We start from the raw sequence: 16,838 nt of genomic DNA on the forward strand, positions 1-16,838 counted from the left end.
TTTTCCATCAGATAGCTGGAAAAATATTTTATCATTAGAATTAAATAAATACACAAGCCAAAAGACATCGATTCCCAGCTCTTTTCGGGGGTAGTCCCATCTTTTGCCCATACGGGTATTAATGAATTTCCCTCTTTCATGTGCCTTTTAAACAGGACAGCCCTTCCTTTAAAGGGCATCCACAATTATAGGAATTATGAAGTTGAAGTTTTGTCCCTCCTTCACTTAACTACTAAGTCCTATTTTCCCCTCTACAATTCTTGTCCCTTATTGGTATCTACCTTCGAGCATCGCCTGGCGGCTCGTCCTTGTCAATCGCCTGACCTCTCCTCCGATCATTCCTTTTCAACACTGTTAAGGAATATGAGCCCAAAACAATATAGAAATAGGTCCAAGAATGCAGCAACAGGCCCACATCCAGAAGCACATCTATCGAGTCCATAAAATAGGGGTGGGGCCCGCCACACATGTCTAACGGCTAGTTTTTTAACTAGCCGTTAACTAGCCGTTGGAGCTGGCTCAAAAGGCCTGTATAAATGCTTGGTGAAAAACCAAATTTGTAACTTTTGGATGATGAAAAAAATTGTTTTTCTCTTCTACTGCTCCTCAAATTTGTCAAACACCCGACCCCGACAACCCTTAACCTCTCTTCTCCCACGCCTTCCCTATTCCTGGACTTGGAAAAGTGATTGAATCAAAGCACTTTAATTATCATTATTTGTGGGATTACATAGAAGATGATACAACCTACTTGGATCGCCTCGTCAATCCTCAAAACCTGCAGTGGAATTACTGCTTGATCAGATAATGCCCTTTTTTGTCAAGAGAAAGAGGCCCTCTCTTGATCCCATCCATGCTCCATGAACTAAAAATCAGAAGAAACACGACTGATTATGAGTGTAAATTTCCGCAAAATATACATGACCATTACCCTTGCTTTGATCTCCATTTGGGCTCCAACAAACCGTCTTCAAGATTGAGTCTGAGAATTTTCCTGAAAATAACAACTTACTGCTCTTGATACTCCAAATCCGCAAGTAGCAGTCTTCTCCACCTGTAAAGCGAACACTCTTCGTCAATCATGAAAAAAAGTTGCATTCCACAACAAATTTTACAAAATTGAATGCTTTCGAATGACCATTTGCATATTTAATTTCTTTTTACGAACCAGACAAAACAAATGTTTCAGAAGGGTCAACGCCGAGCTCAAGATGAGAGTGGGAGTTGATATGGCCATCATATGACTGAACTGGCCTATGGAGATGTCGTTGGTCAAACAGCTCTATCTGTGAATAATCAAGAAATAGCTTGGTAAACCAATCAGGAAACAAAATAGTTTATTTCATTTTCTTCCCATATAGTTTGTATTTTTATATTAGAAGATAGAATTTTGGTCAACAAAATGCAAAAGAACAGTATAATGCAAATGATAAGAGATAAATCAAGATGAAAATAGAAAAGAGAAAACTCACTGATCCGTTCATGGAACTTCCGATGAAATACTGTTCATCAGATTCAAGAGTAACCAAGCTGAAAAAGATTAATAAGGTTAATAATCTGAATGAGTAACCGAAAAGTATTCTGTGACAAAAAAAAGATAAATAGGCAGGCTACATATACCTGCAAACAGATGACGGCATGGAGGCACAACTTGATGATATATCCTTCTTTCAGCATTGAAAAACAGAATATTTTAGTATTATGAAGGAATATGAGACAGTACACATATGGGGAAAGGAAAAAATGTGATCTGACACAAAAAAATATATAATTGATTTTTTTGTAGCATGTAATGACATGATAAAAGATATTTTTCAAGACTAAAATATGGGTCACACCGATGGCAAAATATTAAGGATAAAAATGACATTTTCAAGACTAACATGAAACGGGACGTGTCAAAAATATAAGGGAAAATTGACTCAGTAAGGGACAGTATGTTTTCTTGACCCATTAAGGGACAAGTTGATAAAGAAAAGTTTAAATCCTCAAATGAGTGTGATGGATAAAACTTTTATATGAGTGGCACATTTATCAACTCATCAGATAGGTTTAAAAGAAACAGCAATTGCTCAGGAAAATAAGCAAGTAAATCAAAATGCAAGAAAGAGGCTTAATTTCTGGATCAGTCATGTAATGTGAAGGGAGAGAAAAAGTAAATGAATGAAAGAAAAGAAAATGAAAATACATAATTTTCGGGACTTCATGGACATAGATGTTTTCATCAAGAGAAAAAAAATGGAGAAAATGAAAACTTTACCTGATGCCTTTTCATTGCCCACTTCTTCTGATGTGTTCTATGATGCATGGCTGCTGGATCTCTGCCAGATGAAAAATCGCTGCGAAATACCGATGGCTTCTGACGAATATCAACAGCTAGAATAGACCCATTTCTAAGCCCACATAGCACCACTGTTCCCTGCCGATAATATAAAAAATAAACATGAAAGTTGTCTTGAACCATCAATAAACAGATACGCTCGACAAATAATTGAGCTAAGTTTTTTTCCAAAATAATTATACCACATTAAATTATGGGCAGCGATCGTGTTCCAAAAAATGGAAATTCCATCATTATAAAAAGATTAAAAATGCGGAAAAGGATGAAAAGAGAAATCAAATGACCTCTTCAGAGAATAAATTCACATGAAGAATCTTCCTCCGGAGAAGAAAAGGTTTAGTAATCTGTCATATTTCTCCTTATTTTCTTTCCATTTTACACCTCTTATTGAATCCCTAAGGAAAGGCTTTCACTTACTCTTATTCTATTTTTCCTCTCTACTCTTATGCTCCTCCGCACCGTCTCTGGAAGCTCCTAATGAAGAGAGCCAGAAAAGAGGCTCAACCCTCATAAAAACCATTTTGGGGTTACGCTGAATTACATAGCACTTATAGTGGGAGGATAGAGAGACTGAAATGGGCCCATATTAGAGGTCTATTAAATAGAGATATGAGAGAGAGAGGGAGAGAAAGCCCATTCACACTTGACACAAACCTTGTGCTAGGTTCGGCTTGGAAGGAGAAGAGGACAAGACGAAGAAGGAAATTCCCAGGGTGGAGAGGTGAAACAGGAAGGGTATGGGAGGAGGAAGAGCAGGGGAGGTAGGGATCGGCCTGGGGACGAGCTGCCTGAAGAAGCGGTGATGCAGAGATGATCGCGAGGACGGGGATCATGGAAGGAGACGGAGTGTAGATGTAGGAGACACAAGAGGAGAAGAGAAACCAATAGTTACTTAAGAACCAACATCCAAGTATCCTCCTCCCAGAGGGAGGGCTGTGCTATTTAAAGGAACATAAAAGGAAACATGACCAGAATGCCCTCAATGCGGCCCGGGAAACCTGTCAACACTCCCCTTCAAGCTAGAGAGCGGATATCATTCATTCCCCACTTGCCACAGAACTCTTGAACATGGGGTACATAGGTTTTAATTGAAGATATCGGCTCACTGATGAGCCAAACGAATATACGGAGTGCAGAATCGTCCATACTCCAGCTTCTCTTTAATGATGTGATATTCAACTCAACATGTTGAGTGCGGACGTGTTGTACTGAAGAGCTATGCTGATAGCAGGTTTCCTGTCACAACAAATTGAATAGGTTGATCACATGTCAACTTCAGCTCTGCAAGAAGATTTTTGCTGGGTAATGCCTCTCAGAGACCTTGAGCAAGGATGTGAATCTCTGCTTCATAACTGGATCAAGAGAGGACTGATTGCTTATTATTGGCCACCTAATAAGAGTGCCTCTAAGAATGGTACAGTACCCTATCATTGATCGCCAATCAACATGGGAGCCCGCATTATCAGGATCTGTACTAACATCCAAACTTATGCTTATACTTGAACAGAAAACCAAGTCCAACAGTACCATTGAGATAGTGGAGCAAACGATTGGCATATGATACATTTTTGGATCATGCATAAATTTGCTCAACACAACCATTGCATGACTGATGGCAGCTCAAGTGTGAGTAAGATATATCAACTTAACAATCAATATTTGGTATCGTTCTCCTTCAACAGCCTCCTCATGCTCTGCCAGAGAGAGCACATGATTCACTTCAGTAGGAGTGATACAGGAATGTGAACCCTCCTTTCCAAGCTCCTAAAAAATGTCAGCAATATATTTTCACAAGCGAAGAAAATACTGGTAGTAGAATATGACAACTCGATACCAAGAAATTGGCAATGTGGCCCAAGATGTTTGATGTTAAATTCACCAACAAAATGTGAAGCCAACTGAGCCAAGGCATGAGACTCATTCACCATAATTATAATGTCATCCACATACACAAGGAGTGTTACTTCCCTGAACAGGGAATGATGATAACAAAAGGCAAGGTCACCATTTTCCTGAAAATAGCCAAATAATTTTATACAGAACGTAAAGCAACCAAACGAATCCCAAGGAGACTGTTTTAAGCCAAAGAAGGCCTTCTTGAGAAGGCAGCCCAAAGAAGTCGCCGGAGAAGGAGCCATAAAGCCGGAAGTCAAAGGCATAAAAACCTCCGCATGAAGATAACTATGGAGAAAGGCATTCGTGTCATGAAATTTCTGAAGAAGCCAATCATGATGAGCCACAAGGGCAATGAGCAGGCAAACAGTGTCCATCCTAGCAACAGTGGCAAACTTCTCCTAGTAATCACCATCAAACTGTTGAGTATAACCCGCAACCACAAGGCAGGCCTTATCCCGTGCAAGAGAGCCATCAAACTTATGATAGCATAGACCCAACAACAGCCAACCAAATGTTTACCTGACTGAAAGGGAACAAGATCCCAAGTCTAGTTTTTGTCCATGGCAGCAAGTTTCTCTTCCATGGTGTGATGTCACTCAGGAGAAGCCAACGCTGCATCCACAATTTTTGGACTGGCAATGAAATCAAAACTCGTGAGAAAGTCACAGTAAGAATGAGAGAAACGATGGAAGGAAACATGATTGCCAATGGATTATGTGGGTCAAAGATATGACCAAGGAACTTTATGGAGGGTAATGAGATGATCATCACAAGAGGAAGAGGGGTAATATGGGGAAAAGAATTGGAGCAGACGGCAACGGATTCGGAGGGAATGATAGGAGCTGGCAGGAACCAATTGGGATCAAATCTGGAGGAAAACTCCAAGATCTGGTTCTGACGCCACGAAGTAACCCAGAATAAAAAATAGGCTCAACCCTAATAAAACCATATTAGGGTTCATTATTGTGGGAACTGATTGGAGATTAAATCTGGAGAACTCCAAGATTTAGCTCTCATACCATGAAAAAACTCAGAGTAAAAAGAGGCTCAATCCTCATGAAATCATTTTAGGGTTCATTACATGATAATTATAGTGAGAACCGCACAGAGATCAAATCCAAAGAAAACCCCAAGATCTGACTCTGATACCATGAATAAACCTAGAATAAAAAAGAGGCTCAACCATCATAGAACAATTTTAGTGTTCATTACTTAGTACTTATAGTGGAGAGGAGAGAGTCTGAAATGGACCCATGTTAATGGGCTATAACATAGAGATATAAGAAAGAACAAGAAATAACTCAATCTTATTTCTCCTTGAATATAAGGTTTCAAAAAAAATCTTCCCTTACTTATTGATATTCCTTGTTTTACGACCTCTTCTCTTTTTGTTAGTTTGTATTGTTTCCTTTTAAGTTATTTGTGTTCTTCTTTGGTATATCCATTATATGTGGACCAAGGGATGTATGTGGTCCACTATTTCTAATTTTAGGTCTTCGTCCTCAGATGAGCTAAGGCCCACTTAAACTAGACGGGCCCAGGCCCCCTCTGTGTAAGCCAGTATACATATCTGGTGAAGGCAATACGAGAAGTAGCTTTTTGGTATTTCCTCTGTACCAAGCCCTAAAGAGGAGGTGGCTAGCAAACACACGGAGGAAGGCGAAAATCAACACTTTTCAATCTTCTTCTCTCAGTGAGGACGTTTGAAAGAGAATGTTATCAAACACCAAATAGGAAAGGCTAGAGAAAAGACAATGAAGTCAAATGGAATGACTAAAATACCCCTAGATTGAATGGGAATTCAAGTTGGGGCTTAAACTTTTTTTTTTCAAAGGGAATTGAACACATCTTCACTAATACTCTGCGCTGCTCTCCTTGGGAAAGCACTACAGATATTTAAGAAGAGAAATTCAAGGAAAGCTAAAAACCAAAAGGACTAAAATACCCCTTGATACGATGGGGATTGTATAAGCAGGTAAAAGGTGTTGGCACTCTACTTATGAACCAGCAGAAAATAAAATATCTAGAGTTTTTTTTTAAGAAAGAAAATATCTAGAGTTATACCGACTGGTTAAACTGTTGTGAGAACATATCACTTTTGGTTCGGTAAAGCCAGGTTAGTCCTCCAGTTTCTAAATTAAGCAGGGCTGCTCCTTGGTTCGTGCCTATGAAAAAAAACCCAAAATAAGTTATTCATTAAGTATCAAGCGTAACATTATCTTAACAACTATATTTTACATGAAATAAGAGAGGAATGATGCAGTCTCGGAATAAAATATTATTGTTTACTCCAACCTCGTGAGTACACGATTTGTTTTGATAAATGTTAACATGGTGACACAGACGCTTTGAAGATGAGTCTGTCAATGAGAAAAAATACAGAATAGGATGATGGATGACCCATATTTTTTAAAAAAGGCGGACAAATTACAATCTTGATGATCAACGGAGTTTAGATGATGGTTTGTTTGAACCAAGCAATAATGGATATATTTTTATTCGTCCATAGGAGTGTCATGGACTTCACAAAATTAAATGGAGACACAAAAACACAAAGATGCAGTTTTAATTTTAGCTTGCATAATGATTAACACTATAAAATAAATAAAGCCCAAAAGCGGTTTATCCGGGTAAGAATAATAGTTAACTTTGTGGAATATAGTTTTGCTCTATCACGTTTTCCTGCATTTAAACTGGAGGGAGGGTTTGAAGAATATTACTGGGAAATGGAGATATGTAATATTGGAATTAGAGAAAGAAAGCTAGACAGGGTTAAATAGAGAGTACTCTAACCTCCAGATATGCACAATTCATTAATTAAAGTTTGACAGGACTTTTCAAAAATTGATCAATAATTTAAAAAATTGACTCCTTCCAATAGCCCAAAAACAGATAATGATTTCCCCCTGAACATCTAAATATCTTAACTTTAGCTTAAGAGGTGATAGAAAGAATAATAAGGGTCCCAGATATGCATTATGTGTATTAGCCAAAGTTCCTTTGTTACCCCTTTTCTTTCATTTTCTGCGTTTAAGTCCTCGTGACAACATTTTATTAAACCCCTCTTGTTTCATATTTGTAAACATGCCTTCAGGAAGATCTGATTGGCTTACCGATACACAAACAGATTAGAACTGGCCCAAGCTCACTGCCCTGTAACTTGTAATGGGATAGGTTGTTTTCTAAAAACAAATTCAAATCGCAGATAGAATCTGACTCCAGCAAGGGGTCTAAGATGAACCCCAACACCTGAGGGCCATTCGGGCCATTTATTTGTTAACGATGTTTAACCTTTTCCCTTCGTGTCTGTTTTCCTTTAAATACGATTGACATTTCATTAGGATGATGGCAGCCAGTAATATTGAATGGAAGTTCCAATCAGTTGTCTCTGTCAATTCTTCTTATGCTGACTCCTCCACCTCCTGTCTTCAGGCAGAGAGCCAGCAGCAACGACCCTAAAAGAAGCGAGAATGGAATATTCTATTGTAAAAGTAGGAGGTCCCACTTATAAAGGTGCAAGTTGGGACACACATCATGGACCCAACACAGTTAAAGTAAAAAGAGAGGTCGTTATGAACTCTTATCACATGAGCTCATAAGGTACATAGATAATACGGAAAGAAAAGGGTAAAGTTAATAAACGGGAGACAAATATCTGACTGAGCTGAAAGTCTCCCTCATTCCTGCCACTCGTGATAAGCACTCTCTCACTTCATCTAATGGTAGCTTGTTGTGAGACCTGCCAACTGTAAGCCTCATGAGAGCAACCAAACATACCATGCTGATGTCATGCTCACATGCAGCCTGGTGATGTCAAAGCTGGCGGACATGCTACTATTGGAGCCCACAATTGCAAATCAACAAGATGCACTGGGGGGACACACCAGCCCATCCTCAATATCTAACCTGGGCCCCGGCATTCCTACTGTAGCCTTGCTTGCATGTGTTGGTGGGCCTAGGAGCAACACGAATGAGGTGCAGGTGCATGCTGGCTTCACCACTGGTGGAACTGCAGCCCGCTTAGGTGCCAGGCTGAAAACAAAATTGTGCTCTCTTTCAGGTTGCAACGTGGGATGGCCACAACCATCTCGGTCCAAGGTGGCGGAGTACGAGGTGCTGATGCCAGTGTTGCATATTGCAATGGCTTGTCAAGGTATGGTGTGGGTACTGCACAGTAAGTGGCAGTGTTTCGTACCATTGCCTCCGGATGGGGTGCAGGGAGCCTCAGATTAGAGGAGGCCCAATGAGTGTATCCTGTGCCAAGACATATGGCGTTGTGGTTGGACGGGCATGTGAGGCATTGCAGTTGGAGCAACAGTTCTACCTTGAGTTGGAGGAGGCAAACCCGCAATACATGTTCGAGACACTACATGCTAAAATGTGCCCAAATGCTGACTGCCAATATAAGACTGCACCTGGCAAAACCCCACGGCACACCCAACTCTTGTCATTCCTCTAGGTCAATAAGATGCATTCTTCCGTATGGTTATGCATCAAATATACTCAAACGATTTCTGGGTTGCTGGTGAAGACTTCTGAGCAATGTGCCATTGACAAGGCCACTCACATTTGGACTGTGAATTGTGGACCCACAATTCTAGCCATGACACGCTTGTCTGCAGATGATCCCTGCACCCTTAGATTGCCTTCCCTCATCCCCCCTTCCTTGATAGGAACCTAACCAAGGTTTGTATAAGAGTCTGAGAATATTATGCCTTACTGGTATTCAATTTCAAAATTATTCAGCTTCAACACGTTGACAACAGTTTTAAAAGACGTGACATGGTCTCAATTATAGAGAAAATCAATTAAAAGCAAATGACAATAAATAAACATCAAATAAAATACATTTATTGGAGCAAAAAGTCTTAAAAATAACCCAAGAGCGTACCAAGGGAAGCCTTTGTACCGCCAGGATCACATGCACCCGTCCAGATGGTAAAGTCGCAGCATGAAATTCGTGAAATTCGGGGTTGTGCAAGAATATCTGAACTGACGTCTAATGCTTCATTCAAATTAACAACATAAACTAATCCGCCAAGTCCCCCTGATCCGAGCGTAGTCACCATGTTTTTATTGTTAAGACATGACAATGCGGAATAAAGTTGAAGTGGAAAGCAAAAAATTCCTCAATTTTCATTCATAGAAGGATGGAAAATAAAAATATGATGAACTAAGGATACAATGCATTGTGGAAAGGGTTATCATCTGAGGCTATCCGAGAAGATCTCCCAATTTTCAATATAGAAGATATACTTGACGACAGCAGAGATCGTGATCTTTTTGGAGTCCAAATAACTTCCGGGAAAGCATTCCATTCTGATTTCGTTTGCATACAAGCCGGGAATACTGGATGAGGCTTAGAAGTCTTGAATCCATGACCGGTACGGCAACCAAGGTTTCCCTCTACGTAAAGGCTTGTGAAAACATTGAACGGATTTAAAATAGACATTTGAAATTTAAAAACGAAAATAAATATATCTTAGATCTCAGGGATGAAAGAAAACAACGGAGATTTTAGTTTATAACCCTAAATGAAAATAATTATCACGTAAATGTCACTTTCAAACTTGTTTTATGCTACTTCAAAAGGTTCATATTTTTCTCACATAAAAAGTAACAGATTAAGGTACTTTAATCAGGAACCATCTGTAAAGGTCTATGGAAAGAACTACAGGACTCTGTTGAACATTTCTGCTTTCAGGTGAAATTAAGAAAACGGTACCACGTCAAAAGAACTTGGACCACTGAAAAAATTGTGCCAACTAACTAGAAAAATCGGATGCAGAAGCGGATGGGACTTTTTCACCATATGCTGATGGAACAGAGTGAGATAGTTCATTAGAAGCAGTAACTAGACGTTAACAACTGCTAGCCGATAATATATTTTTATCTCACTGGGAGGGTCACCAACTTTGTGTGATCTCCTCTATCCTTTTTTCAAAAAAAAACAACTGCCAGTCGAAGGAATTATTCTTTTATGTTTTTTCAATTTCATGCAATGGCCCATGCATGTCCTTTATGTACCATGTAACATCCAATTGCTTTCAGAAGTTCCAATATGCGAGCCTCATAAAGGGCCCAGTGAGTACTAAACATATAAGTGCCCAACATAGAACTTTCCAGGTGTATGAGTGGCTGTTTGTATTTGAAAGCAGGTCGTTTTGTCACTTTCAAACCTTGAGTGCCAGCTAGAGTTGGAGCTGGGGCGCTGCCAGTAAGAAAATACTAGAGACTCAACTCTTGATAACAAAGCTACAGGGTTGTCAAATATATCATCCTTTTTTATTATGGTTGTCCATTATGTTTCTTGTAACACAATATTTCCGTGTGTTGTATGAACTCCCAAGACCCGACTGGTATCTGATTTCAGAGGTTAATGGGTCCACAACATCAACTTTTGTTACTGATATTGGACCCCTAATTACACGGGTTCCAGAAATTGACTTGCAGCGGTTTTCCCATCCATTTGAAAGTGATGTGCCAGCACTTCTAGCAGCAGCAGCCAATGGAGGTCTGAAGCAAAGACAAGGTTTTAGAGTTTGAAATGATATCTGTTATTGTTGGAAATGAGAAAGAAATTTAATATACTGGTAGAATCAACACTGTCGACCAGACAATAACAGTATATCGAATCAAGAAGGGAACGATTCCACTGAAGATAGATACGACGAGTATCGTCAAAAGTTCGAAAATGGAAGATGATAGAAAGGAAAATGAGATCTGAAGATCCCCCAACTGACCACCCAGAAGCTTCCTCCGACTGCTCCAGCTCCTGGGCCACACAGGACTCAGACGAAGAGAAATACCACACCTTTCCTTTCTGCCGCTGCATATTATTTTATAACTGACGGGTGACGTTTCAGTAGCCTTCTGTTGTAACAGTTCCCGCTCTTTTGAACCGTCTTCTCTGATAGGCTCGGCTGAAATACTTATCAAAATTCCTAAGTGGAATGGACTTAGCATTCTCAACTTCCTATAAAAAGGTTAAGCATTTTAGTGCTTTATTGCCCTACGGATTTTGCTCCCAGGGGAGCAGGTTTCTCACATTGCACTGCCACTTTCTTTTCATGGAGTTCTCTAACGGTTATATTTTATAAGTTTAGTTAGAAGGATCCGTGCTACGTACGCGATAAATAGAAAATTAGGCTTTGGTAGAATAATAATATAGCAGGGTCTAATAAGATCTAAGGGCATTGAAGCCCACCACTCAATAAAGCATCAGATTTCATTCTTACTGTCAAGAGTTCCCTACCGGACATTCTAATGCTTTGTCAGTAAATTATAGGGCTGAAGTAGTATCAAAGTCTTATGGATGCTGATCAGGTGCGCTGTACAGGAGTTATCATTCTCAGGTCATCATTTTTATTTAGTAATTTTGCATTTCCCCTGTCCTTGACCAGGAACGGGATCTCCTGTACCATCACAAGGTTCCTGAAAACCTCATAGAAGCCTGGAAGCGGAGATAAGAAACAGAGTGCATGAACCTGCCAATCGTACCTGAATGTGGCAACTACTTAATCATCTATCTCGCATGGTATTTTCTGATAATTCAGGTTTGCCTCTTTCAGGGGTGAGTTCCTGGAGCCCTAGAAGGCAGGCACAGAGTAACGAGTAACGTAAGAAGGAAAAGTATTAGTTCATTGAGCGTAGAGACTTCTTAAATAGTCCATACAAAAATAAACCCCTTTTTAAATGGTCTTATGTTTATATCTTTATGTGGCCAATATATCATGGTCTGAACATTGCGTATTTGAGTAACCTTCTGATTAAGTTGATTTCAATGTGCTTGCTCTTTCATACTGATCCGGGTTATGTGCAGTATCGATTGCTGATTTACTGTCGCAGTATAAGATAGTTGGATAAGCATTAAACTCTTCAAATATGCTTCTGATCCATTGCAATTCAAAAAACCCCTTGGTTATTGCTGTAAATGCAGCCTCTGCACTTGACCTGACTGCCACATTCTGCTTCTTATGCCGCCATTTTATGACATGGCCTCCAAAGAGTGTACAGTTTCCAGTTGTTGAGAGTCAGTTTATCGTGGACCATCATAGTCAGGATCAGTATAAATTTTACAACCCATGATCTTTGGTCCCTTTTAGATATGACAGCACTTTTATGATGCCTGCCTATTCAGGTATCATGGCTTGAGAAATTTTATCAAACCATGCACCTGGAGATTGCTTCATCCACAAACTGCATTAATCAATTTACAAATGTTCAATCCAGAAGTTGCATGAATATCTCTTCTTCAAGATCCCCACGCAGAAATGCATTCTTGACATCAAATTGTTGAAGTTCAGGTCTTAATGTGCATATTTTATTAAGTTTGGCAAGAAGAATAAATGTTATCCCTTTAGTATACCCTTATGACTAAGTGCGACAGTTTCCTAGCAGTTTTGCTTTGTATCTTTCCAAGCTTCCATCTGATCTGTATTTCAGTGGGAACAACCATCAATATCCCACTGCTTTCTTTGAAGAAAGCACGCATGGAGGTTAATTGATATTACAGACGACGAATCAGTGCCCTGAGTGATTGTGTATGCTTGTAGATTACTCTAATACGAGGAAAGGGTATAAGTGCAATCATCCTGGGTCAGAGTTCTCTATGTCTGTGGCACAAAGTACTCTTGAGCACCTACGTCATCCAGCTCGAGCGCTAGTTATTAAGAGTCAGCAACCATCTATCGTAATTTGTCTCGGCCATGGCATTTTGGAGGTCAATGTGGTGGGGCTGAATGTCGAACAGTCAGCAACGAAGCACTTGATCAGTAAACCATTTTGTCTTTACAATTTGGATAATTTTATAGATGTAGCACTCACTAAAGAAGGAGGGCAAGAAGATGCAGCTACTTGACTGATTTGGAATTGTGGGAGGACAAAAGCTGGAGACTCAGTGGAAAGGGGCTAATTTGGCAGGAAAGATGCTTCTTAGAGAGGTACTGGGGCTGCGGTGGGCTTGTAGCTGCTGTTTGTGTTCTCTCACCAATCCAGGGATAAGTTGTGGAGTGCACTCTGACATAGATCTCCCAAAATTCGTCAAGAAAACCACGAATTCGTATCAATGATCAATTCAAATGTTCTCCGACAGGACTACAAAGATCGTAGAGAATCAAAGGGTGGTAAAGAAGATCCATGAAAGGAAAGATTAGACGAAAAGAGAGGCTTCAGCTGCATCGGTTTCCCTCTCGCCTCCGGTGGAGAATCTCCAGCCAGACCACACTTCAAAAGATCTTCCCCTCTTCTGCTTGAAGACATTTATTTATATAGGCGTTTTTCCCGCCCAAAGTCCAGCTGTTCTGTTATACTTTTCTTGGATGTTTCTTGTAGAAACGTGGGAGGTCCGTAACACACTCCACCAACGACAATATCTGGAAACCCATGTCAAGATAAGGACACCTCTCACGATTTATATTTGACTTCTCAGATATCCATATTCCATTCCTAGTCACCTACTGCCACTCTCTTGACTCAGGATTTCCATTCATCCTGTTGTGACCATCACCCGCGAGCATAACCCATTGTAGTTCTCTCTCGTAGCTGAATATGTGTCGCCAGAGTGCTTGACTCACTGATTATACAATCTGTTATGCTCACTCCAAAAACAGGATTTTTGTAACTGCTGTCAGCAATTGTACGAAGTAACCATGCGTGGATGTTGAAGTCATTTGGCTTCCATTTCTCAAATCATGTGCCACTTGGATCTTTCACTTCAAACAGGGAATAGATAAGTCATCTGGTTTCTCAAATCATGTATTGGCTCAAGTGAATCAGTATGAAGCCATCAGCTTTCACGGAAAAATGTTAGTTCCTTCGTAATTGACGCTCCTTCTATATCCGATACATACCTTAGCCCCTTTAATGAGGTTTTACGTTTATCTGTTTATATGTCCCTTATATCGAGAACTGCATGAGGCTACATAAGATCATAAGTATTTAATGTAATAATTGAAACGGCTTACAAAATTTCTATGTATGAGTATCTCTACAGATGCTTAAGGCTTCAGCAATAAGAAATCTTCTGATTCTACTCATACTTATATTAAAAGGTACACGAGATAAACTTTATTAGGTAATTAAAAAAATAATTAAAGAGGGGAGAAAAAATAGAGGACTAGAGACTCCCCTACCTAATGTAACCGCCCTGACTGCCCATTAGTAACCCGTTTCCTTCCTTCTGACCTTCTGGCGTTTGAATGGGAATGTAAAATTGTCTCAAAGCTCCATCCGAAAGACCATCTGTATTCTGAAAGTCCCACACCTGCATAAACTTGAACACACTGAATTACCCTCAACGCCAAAATAAATAAGTAATTAAAGAAAATTGCTTTGACGAAGATGATGATGAATGATCAAGCAATGTAGCCAATCTGACAGGTAGGCCTCTACCAATTCCTTTATAATCAGATGAAACTATGTAGGAGTATTCAACTGTTACTAGAATTCAGAGAAAATATTGAAGGATAGTCATTTACCTATTGGCGCATAACATTTGATTATTTACCAATTGTTCTTTTTGTTAGACCATATGGATTTTTTTGGATCTTGGCCCAGTAATGTTTACTGTCTCTTTCTCGCTCATTTCCTACATCTTCTCCTCAAAGGTACCACTTTGGCAGTTGGTGTAAGTTTTTACAGCTTCTAACAATCTGAATGATCAGTAAACATGAAAGGCTACGTCAATCATATCAGCATAAGATAGAACCCTCTTTGTTCTTGAGATGAGTTGACTTAAGTTTAATTACCTTTAGCATTAAATAGCGACTCAAGACTCAAAACAAAAAAATGAAATAAAAATTAAGATCGTCATGTAATGTCCGATCAAAGAAAGAAAACAATGAGACAAACATTCTGAAAGCTTTCTAGATGCATCTGAAAGGAACAGCAACGAGTTGAAATTTAAAATATTTAATCAACAAATCAGAACCATCTTGCAATCCCAAAGTAGTGTTGGCTAGTTAACATGAGTTTCGACGACAAAAATGAAAAATAACCAAAATACTAGGAAGCTCGTTGAATAAAGGATTCAAACGAGGCAAAGGCGATCATACCGTTGAGTTAGACACTGACAATTTATCAAATTCTTTCTCAAAAAAGCATCTTTCATCATCCATGAAGAGAGACCGTCCATGAAGTTCTCTGGAGTGCAAAAGGCCATTCACTGTCCTTCCCCTTCCTTTACGAAGAACATTATCAAGTCCTACCTGGATCATACATAATACAAGCTCATTACGAAGTAAACCAACCCTAAACAAACGTTTTTAAAAAAATTACGAACGCTCTAATCACGATATATTCAAGAGAAAACATCCATTCTGAGAACAGAGTAGAATAATCATCATTCAAACATCACCAATCACCAATGAACGGTTGAGTAAAACCAGAGAGAACATGAAGGAACAGCGGAAGAGCAAAACAACCACCTTGGTTTTGCCGTGTGCCCTAGAAGAGGAAGAGTGGGAAGAGGACGATGCTTGCGCTGCCTCCACAGCAGGAACAACGGGGCGTCTTCTTCCGCTTCCGGGAATCGGTCCTTTGATGGGAAAATAGCGATTCTTTTCCGCATCGAAGTAAAATCCCGGAATTTCTACGCATCAAGAGCAATGTAGAATTGCAAATGTTCAGGTTTGTCAAATTAAACACAAAAAAATGGTGACGAAGAGCAGAATTAACACCTCGTGCGGCCGGCATGTCAAAATTTCGAGGGATTCGCGGTAAGTCTATGAACAGTTAGAATGCTCTTCAGAAAACCTGATCCGAATTTAAGTGTTGCGCGCGTTGTTCATGTTTATTTATTTATTGCTTAATTATCTACCCAAATTTAATCTTAATCCTTCCTCCGTCGTCCGTCGTCAGGCGTTCGTTGTCCGTCATCCGTCATCCGTCTTCCGTTATCCGTCGTCCTTCATTAGACAAGAATGCATACAACGACAACCCATTCTTCGTTCTGTTTTTGTCCGTTGACGGTGAGTTATTACTGTGGTGGAGCACTACAGGGGGCAGCTGACAGTTACCCTTGACGTGTCGTCACTATACTGACATAACTTAATAAGCCTCTATTTGAATTTTCTATTTCACTATATTTTGAGTTTTTTTCTTGTAATTCCAAACATCACTAGGGTGAAGGCCCTCCCGCGACATAAACATTGGTGAAATTTGAATAGAGAAAAGCTTCATGTTCACCCTTTGAACTTTGCCGCAGCCGCCGCCAGTGTTTTTGTCCGCTGTCACGTCGAGCTCTCCTCCTCTCGCTTGCGACGAGCGGTTCTGAAGTCTGCAATCGCCTTCGTCTTCACGTTCACCACCACTGCTCTCCGCCGCCGTCCTGCATCATCCTGGGTACGACATCCATCCGATGTTCACCTGATTATAGCCTGTCATCGGATGACGGTGGGTAATTCTAGCATATGAAAAACGTCTTTTGTCCATCACTTTCCTGACGGTTGTTGAGTTATTCTAAGATATGACAACGTCCTCTCTGGCCCATTCTAGTCTGTCATCAGGTTACGGCCCTCGGGTGTCATTTTCTATCGTTTCATCTTGTTACCTTTGTCTAGTACTGTCGTCTGTGGAACCTTACACGAAACCCACTTTATGG

At 40.0% G+C, this 16,838-nt stretch overlaps 1 protein-coding gene across 1 annotated transcript; it reads right to left on the reverse strand.

Annotated features, from left to right (window-relative positions):
* Positions 1-515: 515 nt before the first annotated feature.
* Positions 516-16,020, reverse strand: LOC144700957 (Transducin/WD40 repeat-like superfamily protein). The gene is made up of 14 exons (XM_078572567.1): positions 15,916-16,020; positions 15,664-15,827; positions 15,292-15,444; positions 14,371-14,501; positions 9,420-9,654; positions 9,129-9,303; positions 6,302-6,402; positions 2,261-2,419; positions 1,621-1,667; positions 1,473-1,530; positions 1,169-1,286; positions 932-1,054; positions 752-865; positions 516-671 (listed from the first exon to the last, which is right to left on the reverse strand). The coding sequence occupies exons 1-13, from the start codon at positions 15,929-15,931 to the stop codon at positions 801-803; spliced, it is 1,545 nt and encodes a 514-aa protein (XP_078428693.1). The 5' UTR covers positions 15,932-16,020; the 3' UTR covers positions 516-671; positions 752-800.
* Positions 16,021-16,838: the final 818 nt, after the last annotated feature.

The sequence above is a fragment of the Wolffia australiana genome, chromosome 3, assembly GCF_029677425.1.
Source record: "Wolffia australiana isolate 7733 chromosome 3, ASM2967742v1".
Classification (NCBI taxonomy): Eukaryota; Viridiplantae; Streptophyta; class Magnoliopsida; order Alismatales; family Araceae; genus Wolffia; species Wolffia australiana.